The 27,396-nt window shown below is 56.3% G+C and overlaps 2 protein-coding genes across 2 annotated transcripts in view; one reads left to right on the forward strand and one right to left on the reverse strand.

Moving 5' to 3' along the window:
• Positions 1–26,916, reverse strand: CACNG3 (calcium voltage-gated channel auxiliary subunit gamma 3). The gene is made up of 4 exons (XM_061349126.1): positions 26,609–26,916; positions 4,624–4,707; positions 2,553–2,693; positions 1–1,447 (listed from the first exon to the last, which is right to left on the reverse strand). The coding sequence occupies exons 1-4, from the start codon at positions 26,817–26,819 to the stop codon at positions 936–938; spliced, it is 948 nt and encodes a 315-aa protein (XP_061205110.1). The 5' UTR covers positions 26,820–26,916; the 3' UTR covers positions 1–935.
• The window catches only part of PALB2 (partner and localizer of BRCA2), a 168,884-nt gene that overhangs the window by 141,308 nt on the left and 180 nt on the right, over positions 1–27,396 (forward strand). The gene's annotated exons all lie outside the window — the stretch shown is intronic.

Genomic DNA, 27,396 nt, shown 5'->3' on the forward strand with positions numbered 1-27,396 from the left:
TTGCTTGCCAAACTGGACGGTTTTATTGTTGCTTTGCTCATTGATCTCCCAGGCATTACAGACTCGTACAGCATCGCACGCAGCCCGAGCCGAGCCACCCACCCTGCTTCTCCTTCGGTACCACCGGGGCAAGTGATGCCTCCTTGCTTGTGCCCAGACAGTAATCGGTGACCGTGGATTAATTTTAGGGAATTAATTAATTTCCTTGCAACATGAGAGGTTAATTGAACGCTGGCTAGTTGCTACCAGTCATTGGAGGAATTCTGCTCCTGAGTCCTTTCATGGCCTGAATGCACCAAAGGAAGAAAAAAGGAAAGAAGGAAGGAAGGAAGGAACGAAAGAAGCCCTTTCAAGACCACAGAAAATTGCCAAAGGATGTTTCTTCCAACCCGACATGACAAAATTGAATTCCAAGCTATTTAATGCATGCACGAAACGCCAGAGGGAAACCCAGCCCGAGCACTCCATCCAGCACGACAGGGGAAGGGGGTTCGCAACACGAGCACTCGCTACGGCACCGACTCAGTGCTTCAAACTCCGGACTTCCAGGCGGTTTCGCTCGAGCGTCACTACCGGATTTAAGGAATCTCACAGACAGGGCTATCGCCAGCATTTCCATGGGACATACAGCTAAGGTAACACTGCGGCTATGATCAACATTAACGATGGACACCTCGGGAAGCCACGGTCCCGGGTGGCGTTGGGAGCCCCGCTCAGTCTGCAGGGGCACCATGGCCCCCCCCGCCGGGGAGGGGGTCCCGGTCCCACTGTGGGTGCAGTGGCCCGGCCTGGCCAGTGGTGTTTGAGCAGTGACAAACCAGCCCCGCGGTGGGGACATGGGGAGCCACCTGGGTTTGTCCTTAGAACCGGGGTTTCAGGGGTTAGACCGCCACGAGGAGGATGCCATGCAGCCCGGCGGGACGCCCCTGCCCGCCTCACACCGGCGTGGTTCGTCTGTTGGCCGGGTTGTTGTGCAAAGACTCCTTGAACTCTTTGGGGATGGAGTTATGGACCTGTAAAAACCCATGGTCCCGCTCCGAGTTGAGCAGCGTCCCCATGGTGACCTTGGAGGGATCCCTGGAGAGGGTGAACATGGAGATGTCGGTGGAGGGGATGGTGCTGAAGCCCTTGCTGACGGGCGACATGTCCCGGGACCGCGGCTCGGTGGAGCGGGAGCTGGACCGCCGGCGGAAGCGGTACCTGTAGGGCGGGAGGCGGGTGAAGGCCGACTTCTTCAGCAGCTCCGAGTGGGACTTGGCGCGGATCTGGCGGTGCTTCTCGATGTACATGTGCACGGCGATCACCCCCACCATCTCGGCGATGATGAAGGACAGGGCTCCGAAGTAGAAGGACCAGCCGTAGGAGTAGCTCTTCTTGGAGTCACTCTGCCCCGGGTCCCCCGCGTTGGCCGAGATGTAGACGATAATCCCGATGATGTTGCTGAGACCTTCAGGGGAGGATGAGAGGGAAAGGAGCTTGTCTGAGTGGCAGGAGAGGGACAGAGGACCCCAGTGGAGCAGGAAGGGTGCTGGGGATGATGGCTGCATCCCCATGGGGCACCAACCCCTCTGCCAGCACACTAGGACCAAACCCCTTCACTGACCTCTGCTGCCATCCCCATGTACAGATACAGCCACATACATATTCACGTATATTCACATATATTGAAGGAAAAACAACCACTGATTTGTTTAGAAAAGGGACATTTCAAGAGCTGGGGCTGTGGCCTGAGCAGAGCCAACCGATGGGGCAAGGAGGGGATCCCTATAGACTGAACTGAGCTTGGCATGGCCCTGGGAATGCAGGGAAGAAGGAAAGGCTCCATCTCTTCTCATCTGTGATGGAGCCCAAGGGCTTTATTTGGGATCAGGGCAGTTTTTGCACTGCCAGCAGCACCGGGGCTGGGGAGCAGCTGATGGATTCCTGGATTTACTTAATGAATCGATTATGTTCTTTCTGTTGTTTTCTCATCTGCATCAGCAGCTCCTGCCAGCCGAAAGAAGGAGAGCAATTTGTCCCTTTGTGGGGGGAGGAAATACACAAAATAGAGCAGTTCCTTGAGACAAAGACATTGTCATGCGATAATCAGTGGAAGCGTTGGGGAACAGCGCACTGAGGAATGAGTAATCCATAAGGAACGGCCTCCCAAGGCAACGGTTTTCCTTGCAGGACTGCAGCATCCTCTGTGCCTGCTGCCAGTGCAGCGCCTGCCCTTCCCTGGTCCTACAACTGCTGCTTGGGGTGATGGAGGGTAGAGCCCCCAAAACCTGCCCAGGGCTGGGTTACGCTATGGGAGCCCCTCCTGGGCTGCAGCACCCACATGAGGACCACTGGGGAGAACCCAGTATATGCTTAAAGTGCTGTGCAGCTTCGTGGCCATGCACCAGAAACCTCTGCTGGGTTTCCCCTGCAGTGAGGGTTTATCTATGGGACAGGACTGCTCACAAAGCCCTGGGAGGACCCACGGCCCATCCCTGGCTCCCCCAGGTCCTCCCATGCTTCCAGCACGCTGGAAGAGCTGCCCGCTCCCGACCCCGCCAGGCAGCTCCTACCTGCAGAGACGAAGAAGATGCCGGCGCTGAGGATGACGTTGTGTTTGCTCTTGTAGAACTCGCTGGCCGCCACGCAGAGGCCCCCGAAGAACAACAGACCCACGCTGAGGATGGGGAAGATGCTGGAGGCTCGCACTGCGCCTGCGGGACAGGGAGAGGGAAGGGAAAGCATCACTGCAGTGCCCCACTTGGTTACTGCCACGAGGGGTGGGCAGACACAGTCCCTGCTATGGATCCTCTGCTTGTCCCCAAGCTGCCCTGGAGCCCAGCAGCAGCCCTGCAAACCCAATGATTCAGGCCTCCTGTCACAAAACCACCTTAAACACTCAATTTCTTTCTTTATCCTCATAGGAAATTGAAGGAATTCTCTCTTCGGGTGGTGTCACACACTCAGCACGAGCAATTCACCTTCCCATTGCCAAACACACCACCCATGGGTGGTGACATGGGTGGCACTGACTCGAGTGTGGGATTGCAGAACCCCCAGGCATCACCAGGCTGGCACAGACCAGCACCACCAGCCACAAGGGTCAGGACCCAGTTTCTTGGTTCCCTGAATGGTCTCAGCTGCTTTGAAAGTCAAGAATTTACAAACTAACGCACCTAAGAAGTCATCAAAAAGTCATTTTCTGGTATAGGGAGAAACATCACCAAAATGAACAAAAAGCCCAAGACCCAGAGCCCATCACATGCAATGCGATGGCTCCTGTGCTGGGCTCCACTCCCATGGGATTAACTCCAGCAGTGCCTGGCTCTGCACGCTTGGGAGTCACTCATTGAGCCCCACACAGAATGGGCTTCTTTACATGGTCTCTCAGAAGTTCAGCTTCCAAAATGACAGTAAAGAGTAACGAATGCAGCAGAACTCTACCTGCTGCACCGAAAATACACTGTGCCTTGGTTTGGGCTCTCATCCCCCTCTTAGGGCCTTTATTAAAAGCACAGGAATACAGAGAAGCCCCATTAAAATGCCATTCTGGGGCTTTAAAATAGACTTTTAATGTTAAATGTGGGAGGGGGTGGGAGAACTTTAACGCTGATCTACCAAAACTGCAAACCAGCTCCATTGAGTTCATTCCCCCCTCAGACGGGTGAGCAGAGCTGATGGAGCCCTACGGCTCTGGGGAATGGGAATTCAGAGCAGCATCGGGATGGGCAGCAGCTGGGTCAGGCAGGGGCTGCTGCTGGGCCCTGCGCTGAACACAGGGTGATGGGATCGGGGGTCTCTGCCCCTCAGGATCCCTCCTTGCTCCAACAGCTCAGAGCACCCAGCGATGCCAATGCTGCGAGGCTGCCCTGTGCTCTTGTTTGGTAATTTGGGGGTTAAACGAGCCTTTTGCCATGCTCACATGTGTGTGTATTTGCCAGCGTGCCAGGCAGCGCACATCCCTGTTGCTTTGCCTATCAGGGTGTGTGTCATCTGTGCCCAGCCTCTGTCAACCTGCACCTCAGTGCAGCAAAGTGCTCAGGGACAGTGCCTCTTCCCTGCAGGGTCAGCCTCACCCCATACCCAACTCCCCCATCAAAACCCCTGTGGGTCCTGCAGGATGCCAGGACAGGAGGACCCTGCTCTTCCCACTGGATCATCCAGCTCTGTTCCGGCTCCATCTCCCTGCTTGGCTCCTGCTGGCAGAGCACACGTCAGATGCTCCCTGTGCTCTCCCAGTAAGCACCAGCAAACCCAGCCTCAGGGAACAACCAGGAACACACACCCTGTGGTGCTGCACCAAGGACCTGCCTTGTTCCCCCGCATCCCTCGTGCCCCAACAAGCTCTGGCTGTGCTGCTGCTGCTGGGACCCACTGCCAGACAACTGTGCCATTAGCGCTGCCACTGCAGCGTGACGTGGCCACGCTCGGCTAACCCAGAGGGTCACCGCTGCCATGCGGGGAGCATGGAGGGCTGCAGCCCATCAGCATCCTGCAGCGGGAGGGAGCTGCGGGGTTAAGCTCTGCGTGGTGGGGACTGGGTCCCTATGGAGCGCACGTGGTCCCATTGCACAGCCCCATTGCGCAGCCCCATCGCACAGCCCCATTGCGCAGCCCCATCGCGCCCCCGGGAAGCAGACTCACGGAGCAGGTACTCGGCCGTGTCTTGCTCGTAATCAGCATCCTCGGGGAAGTGGTCGATTTTCTTGCACACGCCTCGGAAGGTGCCTGTGGAGACACGAGCAGGAAACCCTCACACCCCTCTGTGCTGGCAGGAGCTGCTGCATGCGCAACCACACGCACTGCTCCCCAGGGACAGTTTGGTGCCAGGATGCTCCTGCACCCCCAGTGCCCTCCAGTGGGGCTACACGTTGATACCCCACAATGAGCCCTACATCAACACTCCTGATGAGCTGGGAGGAGAGGCCCAAACTGCCCTGGTCCCCCGGCATCCCCCACCAGAGCCCCTCCATGCTCCATCAGTGTGGTGAAGGGGAGGTGAAGCAGGGCATGCACTTACCAGCACCCAGGCAAACCCCTTCAGTTCTGGCAGCAAGTCAATGAGATGTGAATAACCCTCCCATCCTTCGGGTCTGACCAACACCTTATTCAGCTGCACCGGGGGCTCCTTTGGGACGTCAGGATCATGCAATCACATAAATCCTGCTGGGACACCAACAGCCCCGGGGTGGCTGATCCAGCACATCCCCTGCCCCAGCACTGCGGCACTGAGTGACCAGCCTGGCCCTCCCAGCCTGGCTCCTTGGCAGCACAAAGGAGCAGCTTGGATTTCCTGCTGACCCACAAGGGCAGGGCATGGACGAGGAGCCTCAGCACGTTTGCTCAAGGAACATCTGGGCCGCAGCTCCACTTCCGAGATGAGATTATTTTGGAGGCACAGATGAGTCATTTAAATGACTTACAAAGAGTTCCCATCCTGCTCACCCTTCCTGCCGCTTCCCAGCGCTGCTTCCTGCCCGGAACACCGCTGCTGGGCAGAGCCAGAGCCAGCAGAAGGTCACCCTGATGAGCAGTCTGTAGCCTACATCAGCCACACGTCCCCCATAGCAGCCCCATGCATGGCCATGGATGAGCCAGCTCCCTTCTCCTGCTCATGGGTCCCCACGATGCAGCTCCGGATTGGGGGCGAGAGCATCCCCACTGTGGTGGGCACCGGCAGCACTGATTGTAAGGCCTGGGGATGGAGGCAGATGCTCTGGCATCTGCTGGCCTCCCACTGAGTTTTTGGGGGAGAAAAAGGCTCTTTTCCCATGTGTTTTTTTGTTTCCCCCTCCCTGCCACTGAAGCAAACCAAACACATTTCATCTTCAAGCACCCGCCTGTTTGCTTTGGCTTTCTGCTCGCTGCGCTTTTGGGCTCAGCTCTCTCCTGGGCCAAAGCCATGCAATTGTGCCACGGGAGGGAAAAGCCAAGGAAAAGCCAAGGACGAGGCAGGCTCCAGTGAGTGATGTCCTGTGGACTCAGCTCCATGCTGCAAAACACAGATTTGGGGTGTGAATGGGGCAGAATGGCTGTGTCCAGGGCAGGGGAGAGCCTTGGGCTTCAGATGGGCTCATGGGACTGGCTGTGAACGGGCTCTTGCCTCTTCTGCTCATGCATCCCGCAGCCCCAGCAGCCTGGTCCGTGCTGGACAGGCAGGGAGAAATTAAAGGCATTAAAAACTAATGAAGGAAGTCCTGGCTCTGCCCAGTTGCACGCACGGATCTGTTGTGATGGATGCAGCCATCACCTCCTGCGGATGCTGTGAGCCTGCTCCTCACCGCAGCCTGCCAAGGCCCCATGTACTGCGCTCGGTGTCTGCTGGGGATGGCTCAGAGCTTGGCTCGTGCCATGGTGAGGGATGGGAACACAGCTCCTCAGGGTCCAGGGTGACTGCGGGATTCATGGATCTGCCTTCTCCAGAGCAAGCTGAAAAAGGTAATGCAGGAGCAGGCGCGATGCTGTCCTCAGTGCTATACATGGGGAAACTGAGGCACGGAGCGAGACTTCTCTGCAGTGCAAAGGGGCAGGGTGACGTGAAGGAACCCCTGCAGTGTCTAAACAGAGGAAGGGCAGCCCCTCACCTGAGCACATGGTCAGGTCATGCTGGGTCTGTCCCTTCTCCTATGGGACCCGGCAGGAGCCAAGGACAGGGCTCCATGCAGGAGCCAGCTGGCTCGGTGTCCCACATGGCAGCATGCTGCTGCTCTGCACCCCGGCTCCGGGCTCGGGGGAGCTGAGCATCGTGACAGGCATCAATTACAGCCTGGAGATGAAGCTCTGGAGGTGGGAAGCTGTCATCCAAGAGGGAGACACGGCATCGAGGGAGAGCCGCCTGCTCTCGTTGCTTTGGGAACTGCGGGTGAAGGGGAGGCTGAAAACCAGCACCACGAATGGGGCTGGGGAGGCAGCGGGCACGGTGAGGATGGCAGCTGCACAGCACAGCCCATCCTCCTCCTCTTCATCATCATCATCCTCCTCCTCTCCTTGGTACCTGCCAGCAGGGCTCTGCCCCGCACACCCCACAGCTGTGTCCCACATCTGTCCCTTTGCTCTCCAGCCATCGGGAACAGAGTGGGGCTGTGCTGACCCACAGCACCCCAACACACCCCAGCATCCCAAGGCACAACTGCTGTGGTGGGACGGATCCACCCTCTCCCACTTGGCATGTCTGCAGAGCTGTTGTCAGCATGCAGGACATGGCACCGTATCCCTCTGCAGCAGCCTCCTGGGTCGTGGGACCACCATTCCTTATCTGATTAGTGAGAGGAGACTCGGCGTCATGTGTGAGCCCATCAGCACAGCGCACAAGTGAGGATACTGGGGGGTTTTTGGGTGTGTGTGGGGGGGTTGGGTTTGGGGGGTTTGTTGGTTGGGGTTTTTGTTGGTGTTGGGGTGGGGGTTGGGTGATCTTGGGCTGGAGCTCAGAAGCTCTCAGAGCTCCCTGTGCTGCTGAGCCCACACTGAAACCCAGCACTGGGCTGTGCGGACGGACCCATATCCCCCCCTGCCCTGAGCAGCAGCAGGCCAAGGAGCCCCACATCCTCACTTCTGTCATACACAGCACCCAAGATAAAACTGATGTGAGGGAAAGGGCGAGCCCTGGAGCAGGAGATCCCTGTGAGTGCAGTGGATGTCCTGTTCCGATGCAAACACCCCCTGCTCCATCAGTGCAGGCACATCCCTCCCTCCCTGCTGCAGCCAGGACCGCACAGAGCTATACTGCATCCACGCTGTCTCATCAGCATCTGCAACCTCTCACCTTCCTTCAGCCCTGCTTGTCCCAGGAAAACGCTTCCTTTGCAACAGAAATGGGATGGGAGAAAATAAATATCAAAATCATGGAATGGTTTGTGTTGAAGGGACCTTAAGATCATCCAGCTCCAACCCTTGCCACAGGCAGGGACACCTTCTACTGGAGCAGCTTGCTCCAAGCCCCTGTATCCAACCTGGCCTTATGAACTAGATGAAATCAAGTGCCTTTCTCAGTGTTGCTGCTTCCCTGCTTGGTCCCCAAAGGCAGAAGGACCCCAAGCCCATGCAGTGCAGCCCCATGCAGGGAGGGGACAGCCCCACTGCCCGCCCGGCTCCACAGCATGTATTTCACGCTCTGACATTTGTTTTGGATCCTTTACTCCCTCTGTTCATTAACTGATGCTCGTCGCCATGGCAACTGCTGAGTCACCTGACACACAACTTCCCAGCCTCCAAACAAGTACCACAACAAGGCTTAAACCACAGAAAGCATCCCCTGACCCCCAAAATGCTCCCTGAGGATGGGGCCCTGCCACTTGCACCCCAAGGCACAACCTCAGCCTCCAGACAGCAGCAGCAGTGGATGCAGCACTGCCTTTCCTACGCTGGCCTCACAGCTGGGCCCTGGTGAAGCAGCTGTAAAACAGTTATCACAGGCATAAAGGAGGTGGGTTTTGCCCCAGTCCTCATCTCCAGAGCCTCCTTCCTCTGCCCATGCTTTCTTAGCAAGGACTCAAGGCAGAGGCAGTGCCGGATCTCCTGCTCCCCCTCCAGAACCAAGGTTGTGGCTGTGAGCTCCAGCACAAGATGCTCTTGGCTCAGCCTCTGCTGATACCTTGGTGGCTCCATACCCCTTTGTCATCACTGAGCCATGAGCTCCTGGCCTGGGCACAGCACCCAGAGCAGCTCATGCCGTACAGACTCCATCCCCTTTGCCAGTGCTGAGGCTCCTCTCTCTGCCCACAGCCGCTCCAGAGCTGGGAAACAGGAGTGTGATGGGAGCCTTGTTCCATCGGCGCTGCCTCCCCTCGCCCACCCCAGTACGGGACATGACAGCTTCTCCCTTCACTGTTTCCATCCTAAGCAGCCAGACCTGCCCATCCCCTCCTCCAGAACACATGGGCACATCCAGCACACAAGGCAGTCAATAAGCTGCTGCCCTGGTGCTCTCCCATAGCCAACACCACTGCCAGCCCCTGCAGCAGGGGCACTGATGCCGGCCAGGACAAGAATGTCCTTCAAGCACCCACTGTGCTGCCCAGGCTGGATTAAAACCTCCTGAGCTGAGCAGCTCCTGACCATCCCATGGCTGCAGGTGCAGCTCCAGCACCTTCCCCATGGAGCAACCAAGCTTGTCCTTTGCAGTGGCTATAAGCCAGAGCAGCATCCATACGTGCCCTGCACCAGCCTCAGTGATCATCAGCTCGAGCTCTCGAGTGAATGGAGCCACTTTAACCCAAGCTCTGCAGGGAAGCCCTCTCCACTTGGCAAATCTTCCAGGGCATTTCCTGCCTGTAAGCACCTGCGTGGCAATGGGATCATCAGCTGCACAGTGCCTGCAGGGTGTCCCTGCCTGATGGCTCCGGGCTCACTGCAGCCTTTAGCTAACATCAGATTGAATTTGGATGAGATGAACTCATATCACTAAAGCAGTGAATGCAGGATGTGTTAAGGCATGCTCCCTTCCCCTCCCGCAGGGCTGCTTTCATCCCCTGGCTCTGCAGGATTCTTCGATCCCTCTCATCCCACTGGATCAGAGCATCCCCGTGCTGTGCATTAAATAACGTGACTAACGCTGGTTCCTGCTCCCGGACACGGGCTGCCTTCCGCACGGATTTGTCGCTGCTGCTTTGGCTCATTTGTACGTCCACGTCCAAACTCTCTGTGCTGCATTTAGTGCAGGATGCAAAGGCAATTAACTGATCTCATCTCAGGCCTTTCTCTTCTCAAATCCCTTTTCCCCAGGGAGGGGGTTGAGGGAAGCGCACGCCTCATGGTGGTGAAAATATGGCTAAGGACATGAATCCTAACCCGAGAGCCAGAACACTGAAGAGCCCCAGTTATGGCTTTAAAATCCCATTACTCCTCATCCAGTGAAACAGTTTTCCAGGGACTGTTCTGCTTGTTACTGCTCAGTGAGCAAACAGGCTCGGGCTGGGGGAGAGGAGCTAAATCCTTCCAAAGCAAGAACCCAATTCCTCACGTTGCTTGGCTCAGGCAGGAGAAGTCCTGGGGCAAGGTCACGTTTCAGCCCTCAGCAGTCCACGCTGCCCAATAAATTCAAGTGATTTATATCCCAAGCTGTGGTTTACGGTAATGGCCTTCCTAAGGAGACCCTGTCATGGCAAATCTGTTTGGAGGCAGTGGTGGGGCCATGATGGTGCAAGTCCTCTCAAAATTAATAGTGTTTGGAGACCCAGAGGTCCAGGCTTTGCTGGCAAGCGCTGGGGACGAGCCTGCGGCACATCCTCAGGAGATGCTCAGGCTCTGCACTCCCTTGAGTAACAAGAGCAAGATACCTAAATATCTCCAAGGAATTAAAACTTCAGGGCTCATCTTTTTTTACCTCCCACCCACCTCCCAGATGCTTGGAGAGATGGAAAGAAATTCATCTTTATTCCTTCCCTTCCCCAGCTTCACGCTCTGCAAGGGATCCTGAGGCTCTTTGCATAAAGTCCCTGGTGTGCTATTGTGAAGCTGTGGGGTTTCAGGTCCACATTAGACCCAACCATCATCTGGAGACCAGATGCCACTGTGCAGGGCTTGGCTCATCCCAGAGCAACCCAGCTGGAAGGGCTGCTCAAGCCAAGGATGCTGCCCAGTGTGGAAGCCTTGGGAAGGGCTCTGCTCTCCTCCCAAAGCCAGGAAAACCTTTGGGAGCCAGGCAAGCAACCCATCCTCTCCATCAAATCAGTTTCATCGCTCTTCAGACCACAAGCTGCCACCACACACATCTGTCTGCTTCAAACTTCACTGGAGAGTGCTCAATTAAGGCAAAACCTGTGCACTTGTTAGAAGAGCCCCCTGCTCTGTGTTACTCTATAACTAATAGCTCTCTCCTGTTGGGATGGATGCTGGGGTCCTGCCAGCAGATTGAATCCCCCTCCTAGGTTCTCCCCCAGCACATCCCCACCGCTCCAGCAGCCCTACACCAGCTTCCCACCGGGGTCCTGGCACAACGTGGCTCCATCTCCACTTCACACCCTCTCCCCCTCCCTGCGATGGTGGCTTGTGTCTGAGCAGTCTCCTACACAGATCTGCCTTTCCTGAAGGGCTTTTTCCCTCTTGCAGGGAAAAAAAGGAACCAGTGGAAAAAACCCAAGTAAATGGAAGGCGCACAACAGCGAGGAGGTGGCAGAGGGGGGCTCCGTGGTGCTGGTGTGAGGCCAGTGTGAACACACACACAGCAGTGCAAGAACTGCCCCCCCGTGCACCCAGCAGCTCAGCACCAGGGGGGAGCAGCACCCAGCTCCACACTGGGCATCCCCACACAGCATGGGCACAGCGCAGGCGCTCGCACCAGGCTGGACCGGGAGCTCCTGCCCGTTTTCGGTAGGGAGATGCTGGTGCTCGGTGTGTGTCACAGACCTGACTCTTCAGCACTGCTGAAAGGGGGGAAAAGAAGGGAAAAAAAATCTCCATTTTTGACAGTGACTCATCATCTCCCGTTCTGGAACCTGGGGGGTTGGTGCAACCTACACAAGGCACTTCAGAGAAGCAAAACAATTCTGAATAATAGAGGAGGAAGGAAAAAAGTTTGGAAATGATGGGTAATTTCCAGCGTTCTGCTCAAAGGGTTTAGCTTCGGTTTTCTCATTACAAAATGTAATCAGGTAATGCACTGGAGCTGCCTCCTGGGGTCTCCCCCTGGGTTTCCTCCCTCCCTCCATCCTTCCACATCCCTGGAGCTCATGGCAGGGAAATGCTGCCAGGAAGATGCTGGGCTTTCCCAGGAAGGAGGGCACATGGGCTGCGGCAAACGCAGTGCCCAGGGTGGCCAGCACATTGCCAACACCAAGAGCCTGGGATCGGGCTGGGGAGGAGCACACATCAGCGTGCCAAAGGAAACCGTCCCATGTTTTATCTTTAGCAGTGAATAAACATTGATTTTGATTTCAGAAGGTAATTGACATTCCTATGACAGTGAAATGAGCGCCGGAGCAGCCAGAATCAGCGTAAATAAGCCATGTGGCAGAAATTAATGAGCTTCCCTGATTGAGTTTATCCCTTTAAATTAATACAATCCTAGTAATTAACAAAAATAATGATCTTTATCATTAGCTTGTTCGCCTGCCTGGAGACACTGATGGGAAGAGATGGGGCAGGAGCGTCCCCGTGCTTGAGGTACGGCCACAGATGGGCAGGATCCCCCCTCTCCTTCCTTTAATGAACATTTCAGACCCATTTGGGTTGGGTGAGGAGCTCCTGGGAAGGGGCTGCCTTCAGTAGCAGGGGCAGGCAGCTCAGCCCCAGGAGATTCCTGGATCACAACGCTTTTTGCTGACAGGACATAGGGAAGTGGGTCTGTCCCATAGCATGGAGCTCTGTGCCCATTTGGAAAGCAGAGCTGATGCTCCCTGAGCCATGGCTGCCTGCCAGGCACCCATCCTACAGCAGCCAGGGACTGTTTGAGAGTAAAGACTCTTTTATTGCTTTTGATGCCTTCAGCAATTTGCCCTTCACGATCATTTCTGCCTCTGTTATAACAGCTCCTCATTTAATTTGTCGAAATTCAGGCCCTTTTCTGTTTCTCTTTGTGTCCACAACTTCCATACATCAAATGATGCCTTTTCCCTCCTCTGCTCTTTCACTGTAATGGGTTTTTCGGTCTTCTTCACTGCCGGTGTCTCCCCAGCCTGGCTCCATCACATTTGCAGCCATCGTTCCTCATCAGCCCACTCTGATCGCTAAATAACAGCACGGACGTGGGATGCAGGACTCAAGTTGTGTCCCTTGCCAGAGCATGGACCAGCTCCTCCAGAAAGCATCATTCACAGTGTCTGCAGCTCCCATTTCTGCACCGCATCTCTGGGTGCTGCTTCTGCAGCCTGTGGGATAACTGAAGTTTCCTGTTGACAGGATCCATCTTCAGTCTCCGCAGCCTCTCCAGCACAAGGGTTGTGTCAGTGAGCCTCACACACAGCTGTGCTGATCCCAAACCCACCTCTGGGGCCAGAGGTCACTGCTCCAGCAGTCACAGCCTCACAGCTGTGGTCAGCATTAAACCAGCAGAAAGAGGATGGAGGAAGCAGGGGAGACCCGAGCCCTCCTCCAGCACAGCATGAAGATGGTGAGGACAAACCTCACCAAGCAAGCCCAAGGCAGCCTTTCAGTGCCTGCACACCTGAGCTGGCATAATTCACAGAAGGACCTAGACTCATTTACTGGAGTGCGTTTGACTCACACTGAGATATGGGCAGAACACTGAAAACTGGTGACAGAACAACCCAGAAGGGACCAGATGGGAAAAACCAGGATCAAGATTGTAATAACCTGGGATTCTCTGGTTAAACAAGTGCTGCTAATTCAGACAATGGTAACGCATAGGTATAGGATGCTCTGGTGCTGCTCCAGAGCCATGCCAGGGCCAGATCATCCCCGGGGCTGCATAACCACTTATTTATCATAAGTAGGAGCAAAAGCTGCATTACGCCAGGAAGCCGGAGGTTTCACTTCACCAGTATTAAAACATCCTCGGAATTGCTAAAACCCTAGAAATGACAATTTCATCGCTCTGAAGCGCCCAGCACAGGGGAGTGCTATTTTAGACTCCGTGTTGACAGCTGAAGGGGAATGGATCACAGAATTAAGAACTAGTTGCTGCTCAAGTCCAAGCAATCATGACTTGATTACGCTTCTTATGGGCAAACAGAGGCAAGTCCCAGGCACCAACATACATTCTGGATGCTTTGAGAAGTCGACTCACAGAGCAGAAAACACTTATAAGGCAAATCACTTCAGAGAATGGCTTTAAGCATAAAGGCATGACTGTGAATAGAGAATGATTTAAGTGTTTCACCCCAAAACTCACAGCCGCATCAGGAGTTTGCATCTGTTGAAAGACTGCCTGGCTAATAGGTAAACAGCTATAAAAATACAAACATAGCCAGCAAAAGGAAGAAAGGAGATATTCATAACTCTGAATATAAATCAGCAGCTAGGAACTGTGGAACACTGAGAGAGGACACAAACAAACAGTAGAAACCCATCAAAACATCTTTCCGCGCTGCATGAGGATGAACAACCACAGGAGCAACGCAGCCGCCCGTTACCCAGCGCAAATGGCACCAGCGTTAGTCACGGGACTGAGCAATGTTAAATAACTGTTATTACAACCGTGGCATTTCATATTCAGCACATTCACAGCCCAAAGCTTAAAGAGATGCACTGGAGGAGCCAACAGAGCAACTAACAGCAATGCCTAAAACCTAAAACCTCACCAGGATGTTGCTGAGGAGGATGAGGATGGTGATGGCCTGTGCTCCAGCATGCTCTGACCCCAGTGCCCTGGCTGGTATCTGATGCCACAAGGCGGGACTCAGAGCAAGGGGATAGGCCATGGATGGTGTTGACAGGCTGTGGTCACCAAATTTGTTTTGGTGCAACCACCAGCAGGCTGTGGGAGTGCTGGTGAGGGTGTGTTGGTGAGGGTGAGCACACAGGCAAGGCTTGGGCAGCCCAGCAGCAAGCAGGGGATGATAAGCTTGTCAGCCAAAGGAGCTAACCTTGTGCTTTGATGCACAGCAGCCTGGAATAACAGCTTCGGAGTTGTATTCCCTATTTCAAGGTGAAGCAGATGCTCCAATGTGTCACCAATTCCACTGTCCACATTCCCAGGAAGTTGTTTATGGAAGCAGGGAGGGTTCCAAGAGGCTCCAGAGGTGCCATGAGGAGCCTGGCTGGCCAGCGAGCCCCTCCACACAGCCCGAGCCCAGCACTCTGAATCGCACTGAGGGCTTTGGAAAGCAAATCCTTTCCCAAAGGACCCCCACAGCACAGAGTATCAGGGCTAAAAACACATGGAAGGGCCTGGGAAGCACTGGCAGAGCTCCAGTGGGACGAGCCCATTGCCAAAAGGCAATTGTGCACCTGCGAGCACCCCACAAGGCGTTAAAAAGGTCACTGCTGAAAGGAGGCTCTTCACAAATAAACCCATTTACCGCAGCCACGGGAAGGCATGGCAGAGCGGAGCAGAGCACAGCACCTCCCAACCCGATGCTTCCGACAGGCCACAAGCGGGGCGAGAGCTTCCTACTTCCAGCTCAGCGATAGTCTCTGGAGCTGCAGAGTCGATCTTGGAAGCACGTTCAGGCTGGGAGGAGGCTCCTTGGAAAGGAGAGGTATTCATTTTGTTCTCCCTCTCTCATAGCCCTGATCTGGAGGTATTTGAACTTCAGATACGTGACTGCCACTCAAGCACCTGCCTTTTTATGTATGTGTATTTCTGTCGCATCTCCCTAACGATATAAATATTTGAAGTTTTCAGTTGATGCGCTGAAAGGGACTCGATCCATCAAAGCCGATTTATTTCAGGGAATTCAGTGGGCACCGTGCTGCATGTTTGCTGCTGCGGGAGGAGGATGCTGGCTACCTGCAGCCACCGGCTCCCCATCTCCAGCACTGGGCTCATCCCGGGGGTCGGGGTCCGGCGCAGCCCCGGGCGCTATCCCAAGGACCGGAGCACATCCAGCATGGACGGATTTAGCTCGTTGCTGCCGGGAGGCAGAGCCGCCTCCTCACCATCTGCGGGAGGGGAAGAGAGCCCCGGGAAGCTGCTTCCAACGCCCCAGATGGGGAGAAGCGATATTCGAGAGTAGCACCGTAGTTTCACTCTTGGCTTTTTTGGGAGAACAAGAAGGGACTGTGCTATAGACTGAGCATTAGGAGAGGACCAGGCTGGGGAGGGAGTGAGCAATGCAAACCTTGCCTGATAAATAAAAGATGCCTACCTACGCCCGGGTAAGCTTTCCAGAAGTTATCACAGAATGCCAGACCGGTTTGGGTTGGAAGGGACCTTAAAGCTCCTCCAGCTCCAACCCCTGCCACGGGAAGGGACACCTTCCACTGGAGCAGCTTGCTCCAAACCCCTGTGTCCAACCTGGCCTTGAGCACTGCCAGGGATGGGGCAGCCACAGCTTCTCTGGGCACCCTGCACCAGCGCCTCAGCACCCTCACAGGGAAGAGCTTCTGCCTAAGAGCTCAGCTCAGTCTCCCCTCGGGCAGGTTCAAGCCATTCCCCTTGTCCTGTCCCTACAGGCCCTTGTCCCAAGCCCCTCTCCAGGTTTCCTGCAGCCCCTTTAGGCACTGGAGCTGCTCTAAGGTCTCCCCTTCAGGAGCCTTCTCTTCTCCAGGCTGCCCCAGCCCAGCTCTCTCAGCCTGGCTCCAGAGCAGAGCTGCTCCAGGCCTCGCAGCATCTCATGGTCCCCACAGCAGTTTCCATGCTGCAGCCCTCGCTCTGCCCCAATGCCTTTGGGAGGGCTTTGCCATTGGAAACACTGTGCAGGCAGTGCACTCCCTGTGTGGGGCAGCTGCAAGGGCAGATACAGGAGGAGAGTGCATCCTGTCCATCACCCAACGCCTTGGGATTTCACAGCACCAAAAGACCAAACACACTGGAACCAGCTTCCTTGGGCTCTTAAGCACTGCCCTGCCCACAGCAGCACATGGGACTCCTGTATCTAATGCTCTCCTTTCCCCTGCCTGTGCCACAGCCCCAGCCCTGCAGGCTCAGCTCCAGCCACCCTTAGGCAGAGAACAGAACCGCACTCCCAGCTACAAACCTGCTCCACTTTCAGATGGATCAGACCTGTGCAAACTGCCCCTGAGCCCCTCATACCATTACCTTGGCTATAACCAAGCCTCACCTTTGCCCAGCTCCCAAATCTGACTGAGAGCACAGAACACTTTGATGCATTAACTCCAGAAGCATAAAGGACCGTGAGATGGATGGGCAGCAGAGGCCCAGGCTTTCCATCATCTTCCTTTTCCACATTAAACCACACAGAAGAGCCCATCCTGCTGCTGTTGAAGCCTGATGCTTTGCCATCAGCTTTCAGAACAGCAGAGCACAGTGAGCTGGGGGTTTGTGCCTGCTAGAAGCATTGGAGTCCCCCAGGCACACAGAAACCACAGTGGCTGCCCCTGCACTGCCCCGGCTCCCCCATCACCTACCTGGTGCTTCCCCTGCGGGTCTGCTCACAAGTTTCCAGCTCAGGGTCCATCATTTCACTCTCAGCGCTGCTCAGCCCTCACTGCACCTCCTCCCAGCCCTTTAATGGCTCTGGCCCAGCTGCAGCTCAGCAGCTCCACCTTCATTAATGCTCATGGCACACACCTGGAGGATGCTCCAGCATCTCCTTTTGGCTGAAGGAGATGATGAAAAGCACTCTGAGGGCTGGGCGGTGGGGATGGGGCAGCCTGGGACCAGCCTATGTATGCTGAGTTACTGTATTTGCTGGGTGTTTGCTACCATATCACTTCCCATCCCACTCCCACCTCCGCAGCTCCCTTGGGACACTGTGCCCCAGTCTATTCATTAGCCACGGTCAGTGCTCAGTGTGCAGCCCCGGCCTCGTCCACCTCTCCTGCTGCCAAGAAGGAGCAATTCCCCCTCCACAGGCTCCAGCTCGGTCCCGGCAGCACCGGAGCATCTGAGCGGCTGCAGGGGCTCCTGCTGGGGCCGGTGACGCTGTCCCCGGTGTGCAGATGGGCGGTGGGGGTGCAGATCACAAGCGTCTGCTCATTTTGGGTGCTCAGCTGGAGCCGCGCGGAGCCGGGAATTCACAGCCCTGGAAATAGGCTCTGCGCGGGAGGTGCTGGTGCAGCGGCCCGAAGCGCTGCCAGCGCCGCGCTGCCGCCGGGGCTCAGCACCACGAAACCCGGGGCCAGAGGAACAGAGCTCCCGAGGGCCAATGGGGTGCTCTGGTGCTGCTTCCGGGGGGCTTCTCCTCATCCTCCGAGGGGAGATGTGTCCACACTGACAACGCGCATCACTGCTAGCCAAGGGACTGAACCTGTTAGCCTGTAAAGCCTCTGCTTAAGACATGGGCTGCTTCCAAGATACTCCCGTGCTGCGGGAGCACAGCTGAAGGTGGAGGAGATGTCACATTCATCACTCCATTCACCAGCGAGCTGGGACAGGCAGGAAAGCCACACAGAACCCTTCAGTGGGGAACCGCATTTGGCTGTGGGGATGCTTCTGTCCCAAAGGACCAAGCTGCTGGTGCTGCCTGGGAGTGGGGACCAGCAGCTCCCGTGCTTCCCACAACAGCGCTGGAAATAGGGTTGGGGCAATATGCAGAGTAGATATTATTTTAATCTATTCTTATGATATAAAGCTATTTAAGATGCACTACGGCTTCCCCCGGCCTCACTGCCATCCTGTGCTCTTGCTGGAACACACTTTGCTTGGTGACAAGCAGACAGCCTGCTTCCCTCTTCTCACCCAGGCTCGGAGGTCTCACACCTCAGGCTGCAGCTCTTCTACTTCCTACCAAAGGCCGAATCACTCCTGTCCTTCTCCAGCATTCCACATTGGAGGAAAGGCCAAAGACTAACGTAGAGGAAACACTGTCACCCTCGGCTAAAGCATGCAGAGGAACAGGAGACTCTCCAGGCACAGAAGGAAGGAGCCTCGGGGCTGCAAGAGGCTTCCAAATGGCAGGAAAAGCCAATGTGAGGTCTTGGGCTGTCTCCCAAAGTGACAGTGACCTTTCCCAGGCACTAAAGCAGCCCCGGGCTCGGCGTCAGCCCCGGGGGAAGGCAGCCGGTGACTGTCACAGCGCCTTGCAATCGCTCACGCAATGACACGGTGTGATGCAACCGATGATGCTGATGCATCAGAGCACTCTGACAGCTGGGAAAAGAACTGTAAGTTGGTCTTTAACATCCAGCCAAGCACCAGCCAGCCTGTCCTGAAGAGCTTCTGCTCTCTCTGCTCATCCTCTCCAAGAGGAGGCAAGTACCACCCACGGGACCTGGGGCAGCTCTGCAGGACATGGGCACCTCAATGAAGGTGCCGCAGCATAAGCCAATGCTGATTTCAATAAGCTAAAATCAGGAGCACATTAAAAGGGTAGCTGCTTGTTGGAACCTCTCTGGGGGCTGCTTTTCCCTCCCCTTGTGACTCCATAGAGTAAAGGTATAATTAGAGGACAATTACCAAACAGTGACATTGGAAATGTGAGCATTCGAGAAGCACAAACACAAATGTCACCCTCAAACAATGACTTTTGTTATTGCTTGTCACTGCCTGAGTCCCATAGGGTGTATTCTTGCCAAAGCCAACACCCCATGGGCACCCAGCACACCGAAAGGCTGGGGGGGGGGGATGTCATACATCCCCCCTACTCCCTATGTCCACCCTGGGGCCCTTCTTCCAGCTTCTGTCCCAGCCTGATCCTCCTCCTTCCATGCAAACCACTTGGCATAAAGCAAGTGCACAAAGTGCCCAGCCAGGAGGGTGGGATGGCAGCAAAGGGATGGCAGCAAGGGGATGGCAGCAAGGGGATGGCAGTGAGGGGATGGCTGCAAGGGGATGGCAGTGAGGGGATGGCAGCAAGGGGATGGCAGCGAAGGGATGGCTACAAGGGGATGGCAGCAAGGGGATGGCAGCGAGCGGATGGCTGCAAGGGGATGGCAGCAAGGGGATGGCAGCGAGCGGATGGCTGCAAGGGGATGGCAGCGAGCGGATGGCTGCAAGGGGATGGCAGCAAGGGGATGGCTTCTCCCACGCTGTCTTTCTGCAGTCCCCCACCTGCCCTGGCATTTCCTTATGGATCTGTTTGTATAACAGAACAACACATCTCCAAAGAGCCTGACATGGGAATGGCAGAGCATCCTCTGCAGCCCGACAGCACCGGGTTTGTCCATGGATTGTGGTGTCAGGAGATAAGGAGCAGGCAGTATGTGAGGAAATCCTCATGCTGCATCACCCATCCAGCAGCCACAAGCGTTCCTCCTGCCTCTCCCCTCGATGACTGTGAAAAATCCTGGTATTTTCAAGCCTGTCAAATGCACTCACCCAGCGTGCAAATGATTTCTGCAAGGTGAGACAAGCAAAGCCATGGACCTTTCGGAAGGGAGGTGAAGCCACCCTCTCCACACCGAGAGCTAACCCAGAATGCAAACACCATCCTCAAGGAGTCTGCTTCCAAGTGCCATTTGGAAGTGAGTTTTAGAGGCTGTAGCAGAGCTGCAGGGGAGCAGGGCAGCGGGAGCCCTCCCTGGTTCCTCCAGCATCACAGGCATATGGAGAAAACCCACTCTAAATGCACAGCCCTGTTCACTCCCTGTCTCCCTGTGGGTGCTTCGGGGTGATTCGGAGTGGGAACCTTTCCCCTCAATGTCTTTGACTAACTCACCCCCAGCACCTACAGCACTGATGTGCATCAATGACCATGGATAGGTTGCATCTGCATCCCGGCAGTGCAGGGCCATGAGTCAGCCAGAGGCTGGCAAAGGGAGGCAGGGACTAACCCCCTGCCACGTGTGGCCCCTTGGGCAGTGTCTGAGAGACCCCCTGTCCTTCAGGTTTAGCACATTTACAACATTTTCAGAGCAATTATGGAAAAGGAGCTCAATGTCCATTTATGAAGTGCTCGTTGTGTCCATTAAAAATACCCCATGGTGAAATCCATGTGCAAAGCAGCCACCGAGAGCAAGTTTAATGCTCCGGCTGCCTCACCCCACCTCATCCGAGACAGCATGGGCTGCTGAAAGCATCACAGGGCTCCACAACCAGGCTGCTACCTGGACAGCAAGGTCCAACAGGATGTGCTGGTGGGCAGAGCGGGGGCTTTACCCTATGACCAATGATAACAGTGCTGTGTGCCTGCCTGGAACTGTATCAGAACCCGCACGGCCTCACACGACAAAAGGCAAAACTCAAGTAGAGGGAAGGGAAGTGATTTACCAAGTGCCACGTAACTCAGCAGCGGAGCCAAGCATCAGTCCCCGCTCCCTGGCTGCTCTCAGCAAACGTCATCCACTGGCACCTCCCTGGGGACTGGAGGATCCGGGATCGATCCATGGGTATCCTCCCCCAGCACACGGCTGCGGTCCCAGTGCCAGCCCCAGCACCAGGGTTCGTTAGCCAACACTAATTATCCACAGCCGTAATGGAGGTAGTGACCTTGCATGGGAAAAAAACCCACTTGATCCTCATTCAGATGCAGACTTCCACCTCTATTAACCACTAACAGCTCTTGAGATGACAGGCTCTGCACCACGCCTATGCAGCAATAAAATGCCTGTTTCTGAGCTGTTCACAGCACACATTTTACTCATCACGTGCTGCTCGCAGGCAGTGTGGGAGCCAGCTCTCCACCCCACTCCAGAAGACGGGAATTGTGTCCACATTAACACTGCAGCATCCCAGGAGGGTGAGTTCTGCACCCCCTGTTTGAAGTGAGGGCTTCTCAAAGCAGAGCTTTGAGCACACGGCTCCTCCCCGGACACCTTCCCAACAGCAACATGTTCCAAAGGCACAGTGCCGGCTGGCAGCGGCCCGGGACCCCTCTCTGTCCAGAAGGGTTCTTGTGGCTCTTAACGTCTGGCCACATGCCACAGGAACATGGGTCTGGAGCAGAGCGAGGGTCCAGCTAACCTCATTGCAGGCTGTGTTACAGGACAGGAATTAAAGCTTATCCAGTACATCCTCCACCAAGGTGAGGGGAGACTGAGCTGAGCTCTTAGGCAGAAGCTCTTCCCTGTGAAGGTGCTGAGGTGCTGGCACAGGGTGCCCAGAGAAGCTGTGGCTGCGCCATCCCTGGCAGTGCTCAAGGCCAGGTTGGACACAGGGGCTTGGAGCAAGCTGCTCCAGTGGAAGGCGTCCCCACTTGGAGATGGATGAGCTTTAAGGTCCCTTCCAACCCAAACCATTCTATTCTATGATCCTAGTCTATCTCAGATGCCTCCATTGTCTGCTTCCTATCACATGAGTTAACACAATGCCTCTTAGCTCTTACAACATGAAGAGCAAATAACCCCTCCCTATTCATCTGCCCAAACCTTCCATGCTGTCATAGACCCATCCTATCCCCCACTCCACCACCTCCAGCCCATGCCAGCAGCCCCCATCCATGCCACCCATGTCAGCATGGCATCGTCCCCTTGAGCCGTGACGGAGCTGGTGAGCATCCCTGGGACAGAGCTGTGCTGCCAGCCAGGGAAAGCAGGATGGCTGCGTACGGAGCACCGCAGAGACCCCGCCACAGCGCCTGGACCACAAGCGCCGTGCAGAAGTGTTGGACTGCACATCGGGCTGTTGATGAGAATCTATTACAGACGCCAACCAGACAGAGGAACAGGATGAGCAGCTCCTTAAATACCCACCTATAATGAGTGGTGAGCAAAAGTGCTCGATCATGGATGATTGCAATCTCAGGGACATTTGCTTGGCGCGTTTAAAAATTAAAGATAATAACTTTCTAACAGAAACAATATTGCTGTCACCTTGGGGAAATGCTCTGCTTGGAAGGACTGAGAGGAGCTGGAAGCGGGGGAAGAGCTGGTGGCGGTCCAGGGGCAGCTGCTTCCAGCTCAGTTTAACGCCTTCACTGCGAACCAGCCCAGCAGAGCCAAAAGCAGCCATGGACAAAACCAGCTGGGGGGAAATGGAAATGAAGAAGCAGGAGTGGTACCCGGGAGCAAGGGGTACCCTGAGCATCCTTCAGACCTGCTGAAAGGGAACTGAAAATGTAATTAGAAAGTTAAAACCAGCGCTCTTGGCTTTGGAAGTAGCAGTCAGGACACGTACACAGCTGATAAGAGAAGCTACTGGGATCAGCTGAAACGAACCTGCCACCAAAACGTTTAAGCAAAGCAAGGAGGAATTCTCCAGCCAGCTGTAGTCCCAGCTTCACTGCCGCTGTAAACCACCTCCAGATCATGACAGTGCAGCTGTCAGTCATGAAGCAGAAGTGACACACAATTATTTATTCATCAGCTACTCCTGTTCTGTACTTGGAGACAAACAGGCTCCTGTATTCCTGCAGGAGCTGGCAAGGATGCTGAACAGCGACATGAAGTGCAGACATGAATCTGGTCAGGCTGGAGAACTCTCTCCCAGGATTGCTCAGAGAATAGGCCGAGAAGGTGTCTGAAGGCCTAAAATGGAGCTTAATAAACCTTGGCACTCTGTTGGATTTCTAGAGGAAGGGATGAGCTGGTTTAATGCCATGAGTGGTGGCGCTGGGCAGTGGTAGGAGCAGCATCGCCCATGGGTGAGCAGCAGGAGGACCCCAATGAGGAGATAAATGTCAAACATCCGTGTGGAAAACAGACTCATCAAACTCCTCACATGTTTCCTGATACGGTTACAAATCCAGTTGATAAAGGAAATCAGTAACATAATATGTTTAGAGTTCCACAGGGTATTTGATTTAGCTCTCCTGAAATAGGAAAAAGACTGGTATTATGCAGAATCAACAGTGCTTTATTAAAGGGACTGGGAGGCAGATTGCAGGGATTGTACCTTGTCATCCGATGGGATATTTCTACACAAATTGCCTGCTACCAGGGTAGTGCTGAACTGTGGCAATGTCTTTATAAGGGTCTTAAAGAAAACATGGAATAATTGCTGGTAAAAGAGACAAATGGCAGAGAAAAGACTGAGTGCAATACTGGGGGGTGATGGAGGTGGGTTGGTACCATGGACTCATTCAGTGATGGCCCTTTTATGCAGCCAAGTCCAAGACTAGGAGAGCAAGCTGCAGTTTGGGGGTAGGAGATGACACCCTGGCACTGGGCAGCACAGAAGGGGCTGCTGGTTGTGGTGGACCCCATGTGTGGGAGCTTCCTGTGAGATGCTGTAGCTAAGGGGGCTGGGGTACAACCAGACCAACAGCATGAAGAAAGAAGGAAAACCAGCTTTTGTGGCTATGTGCGACTTAAATGCCAGGCACTATTTCATAGAATCACAGAAAGATGGAAAGGTTTGGGCTGCAAAGGACCTTAAAGCTCACCCAGTTCCAACCCCTGCCACGGGCAGGGACCCCTTCCACTGGAGCAGCTTGCTCCAAGCCCCTGTGTCCAACCTGGCCTTGAACACTGCCAGGGTTGGAAATATCCCCTAAAATATAGGATTTCAAGCAGCCCTGTACAAATCCTCCTGCTACCTCTGCCTGGTTCAGATCCGCATGATGCCACAGAGCCAGTCCCAGTGGGTACCATGCAGCAGGGAGGACAAGGAGGCTCCCTGCCTTTAACCATGCTGAATTTAATTAACTTGATGAAAGCAGAAGTTGTTTTCCTTTCCTAGAAACAGCACAAACCAAAGCAGCTATTTCCCAACATGAGCTTTTTCCCTGAAGTGCCATGCGCTTCCCTACCTTTCCTATTAACAAGGAAGTCACAGGGGACAAGGACTGACAATAAACAGCCACAGGGGACAGACACAGCAGCAAACACTGGCTCTGTTCGAGCAGAAGCACCGGGTGACATACACTGAGTATTCACACACCGTACAGGTGATGATCAGAACTGAAACGCTGCAGTTTGGAGCAGGGGCTCTCCCATCACAACAGCCCAGGAGCACCCACAAGGCTCCAGGTCCCACATCCCCCCTGATCCTTGTTCTCCGGTGACGGTCTCTCCATTGCTCTGCGATGGCTTCATTCAGGATTTATCCGCTCGGTGCTACCGGCTCCGGTGCTCACGTGCTCTGTGCCATCGGCTCCAGCGCAGGCGCCGTGTGTGTGACTGACACGGGCTGAGCGAGCAGCTGCGACGGAGCGTGCAGCAGCGCTGTGCCCGTCACCTCAGTACCCATCCATGCATCCCGCCAGGCCAGCGGCTGGGGCTCGCTCTTGGTGCCTCCATCCCCACACACATGAAACCCCTGTTAGCAGTGGGAAGTTCAAGGCTGAGGTGCATCCCGAGGGGCAGAGAGCACAGCTCACTGCTCAGAGCATCCTCTGCACCGCAGGAGAACCCGCCCTTCCCACTGACCCTGCTCAGTCCTAGCCCAGGGTGATCAAGTGCTACCTTTGTCCATCTTTCAAGCCAGATTCAGAGAGTGCATGGAAAGCAGACAGGCAGAGCCTGGCAGCAGGAAGCACGCAGGTCCTGCTGCATGGGAAAGGGTGCAGGGGCTCAGCACACAGAGCAGCCCCCAGTGCAGAGAGCACTGATCCTCAGCTTGGGGGACCTCAGCCCCCCCCAGCAGCACCAGCACAGAGCACACATGAGCTCTGCACAGCTCGGATGTGGAAGTTTTCCCTTCCCAGCGTCGCATCAGTTAACAGCCTGTGAGACACCAACACCGGTGCCTTTCCCCAGCAAAATTCCAGAGGGTGATGAGCATCCTCACTACGTCCCTGCAGCCCCACAGCAGCTCCTTGTGCTCACCCCAAGCACTGATGGGACTGAGCTCGCTCGGTGCTGCATGCTCCTGCCGCTCCATCACCCATCGCTCCTCTGCATCCCTGTCACCCACCCACAGCCCTGTTGCTCACCCCCAGCTCCATCACCCACCCGCACGCTCCTGCACACACAGGGAATGACAGAGCCTGTGTCCGGAGCCAGGCCTCAACTGTGCCATGGGTATGGCCAAGCAGCACCGGTACAGCCCCGGGCAGAGCCACCCTGCTCCCACAGTGCCAGTCCAGGGACTGGGAATGATGAGCCCCATGGCCAGCACATGCTTGGGGTGAATCAGTGCTGAGCTGTGCCATGGCACCGCTGAGCCCTTTCTGAGTGTGCTGTGCCCAGAAGAGCAGGGCCTCCCCGGCTCCTTCCCGAGCAGTGATTTATTGCAGGAGGGAAACATAAAGCATTCGCTGTGAAAAAGAAATGCAGCTAGCAACCCCGAGGATTTTGGAAATCACTCATTGCTTCCAGCGATCCCATCTCTCCCAGCCCTGCCTGCTGCCTCCTTGGCTCCCTCAGCCCAAGAGGGCTGACAGATTATCTCAAATTATTTATTATGGAATTAGAGCATGATCCAAACCCCCCTTGAATCAGTGAGAAAGCTCTGACTGACTTCATGGGGCTTAGGACCGAGCACCAGGACCAGACCGGGTATTTCTGCATCCCTGGCTGTGACTCACCGAGAACTTTCCAATGTGGAGGAAGCAGCTCCGTGCCGCGGCTCGCTGCCCCCACCGTCGGAGGCATCGCTCCGGGGCCCGCAGGACAGCAGGGACGGTCCCCCCCCTGCACAGGACACCAACTGCTGCTGCTGATTATAAAAGTTATGGCCCAGTGCGATCCCACCAGCCTGGTTTTGCTGCGCAGGTACCACCAGGACCTGGCTCCAGCCAAGCTCATGCTCAAGCACAGCCTGTTGTTGCTCACATCATCTCAACCAGAAGCTCTGGGGCAAAACTGCCCCCAGAGCATGGCCTGGAGTGAAGCAATGGGGTGAAGTGGGGAGATAGGTGCCTGGCTGTGGGGTGCAGTCCCCTAGGGACACGTTGCAGTGGGGCAGCAGCATCAGTGCAGCCTGCCCCGCTCTGCTGTTGGGAGGGGAAGGGCCGGCTCTGGCTGGGGGCTCAGCTGTGAAGATCCGGGGTGCGGCGGGTGCCCCGCAACGGGGACGTGGCCCCTGCAGAGCCCCGGCAGGGGAGATCTGAGGGGCTCTGCCCCCCGAGTGCTTCGCGTTTAAACAGCGCCAGGGGCCGGGAGGGACCCGCGGTCCCCAGCCTGAGGCTCCCGCCTCCCAGGGAGGATGCACAGCGCCGGTCCCCGCGGACAGCGCCGGTCCCCTGGCACGGAGGGACCCCGCGTTCAGAGCCCCCCGCGGCGGTGCCACGGCCGAGCCCCCCCGTGTTCCACCCGCCAGGGTCCGGCTTTGAGGCTGGGGGTCCCGGGACACCCCCCCCGAAGTACTTGTGGGCAGGGCCGGGGATGGGTTTTGGGGGTGTTTCGGTACCTTCCAGGCAGCACGTCCTCCAGAGCCCCGAGTGGGTCATCACCTCCTCGTTCTTGCGGCTCGTGTCGTTGTCGCTCGTGGACTTAGTCCTGCACACGCCGCGCGAGTAGAGCCAGTAGTCGGTGCCCACGGCGATGGTCATCAGGCTGAAGGCTGCGAAGGCTCCCACCGTGGTGATGAGCATCTGGACGCCTCTGTCACACATCCTCATGCTGCTTCATCCTACGGCGGCGGCTCGCAGGGGAAGGGCCGGCGCCGCCGCCCGCCGCCGCTCTCCGCGCTCGGCGCCTCATGCCCCCGCGGCCCGCGGCGCGCCGGGCCCCCGCGGAGGCGCAGCGCGGGGCCGCCGAGCCCCCGGGCTCCCGGGCATGGCCCAGCGGCGGCGCGGGGCGCGGAGCGGCTCCGCCGTGCGCCCGCGGCGGGAGCGCGGCGCCTCTCCCGGCGCCTCCCCCCGCGCCGCCCGGACAAGGCAGCGGCGGGGGGCGGCGGGGGCAGCGCAGGGCGGGCCGCGGGGGGGGCCGCGGCGACGGGAAACCGGCACCGCCCGCGGATGGGGCCGGGCCGGGAGGGGCGGGGGGAGCCGGCACCGGCAGCGGGCACCGGGAGCGGGACCGCGCGGGAATGCCCCGGGGGCGGGAGCCCACAGCGGGGTGATGGCACCGTCACTGCCCCGGGACCGGGACCCCCACACCCGGGTGATGGCACCGTCACTGCCCCGGGACCGGGACCAGGACCCCCACACCGGGGTGATCGGACCAGGACCGGGACCGGGCGGGAGACCCCACCCG

The sequence above is a fragment of the Neopsephotus bourkii genome, unplaced genomic scaffold, assembly GCF_033783945.1.
Source record: "Neopsephotus bourkii isolate Nb327-2 ecotype Australia unplaced genomic scaffold, CSIRO-AGI_Nbou_v1 NB_384, whole genome shotgun sequence".
Taxonomy (NCBI): Eukaryota; Metazoa; Chordata; class Aves; order Psittaciformes; family Psittacidae; genus Neopsephotus; species Neopsephotus bourkii.

Bases quoted from the DNA above. Each gene is read 5' to 3' on its own strand.
- CACNG3 (XM_061349126.1), bottom strand. From the start codon at position 26,819: ATGAGGATGTGTGACAGAGGCGTCCAGATGCTCATCACCACGGTGGGA. The intron at 2,694-4,623 runs GTGAGTCTGCTT...CCTGTCCCGCAG, and splicing joins CACGGCCGAGTACCTGCTCC to GCGCAGTGCGAGCCTCCAGC. The intron at 1,448-2,552 runs GTAGGAGCTGCC...CCTCCCCTGAAG, and splicing joins CATCTTCTTCGTCTCTGCAG to GTCTCAGCAACATCATCGGG.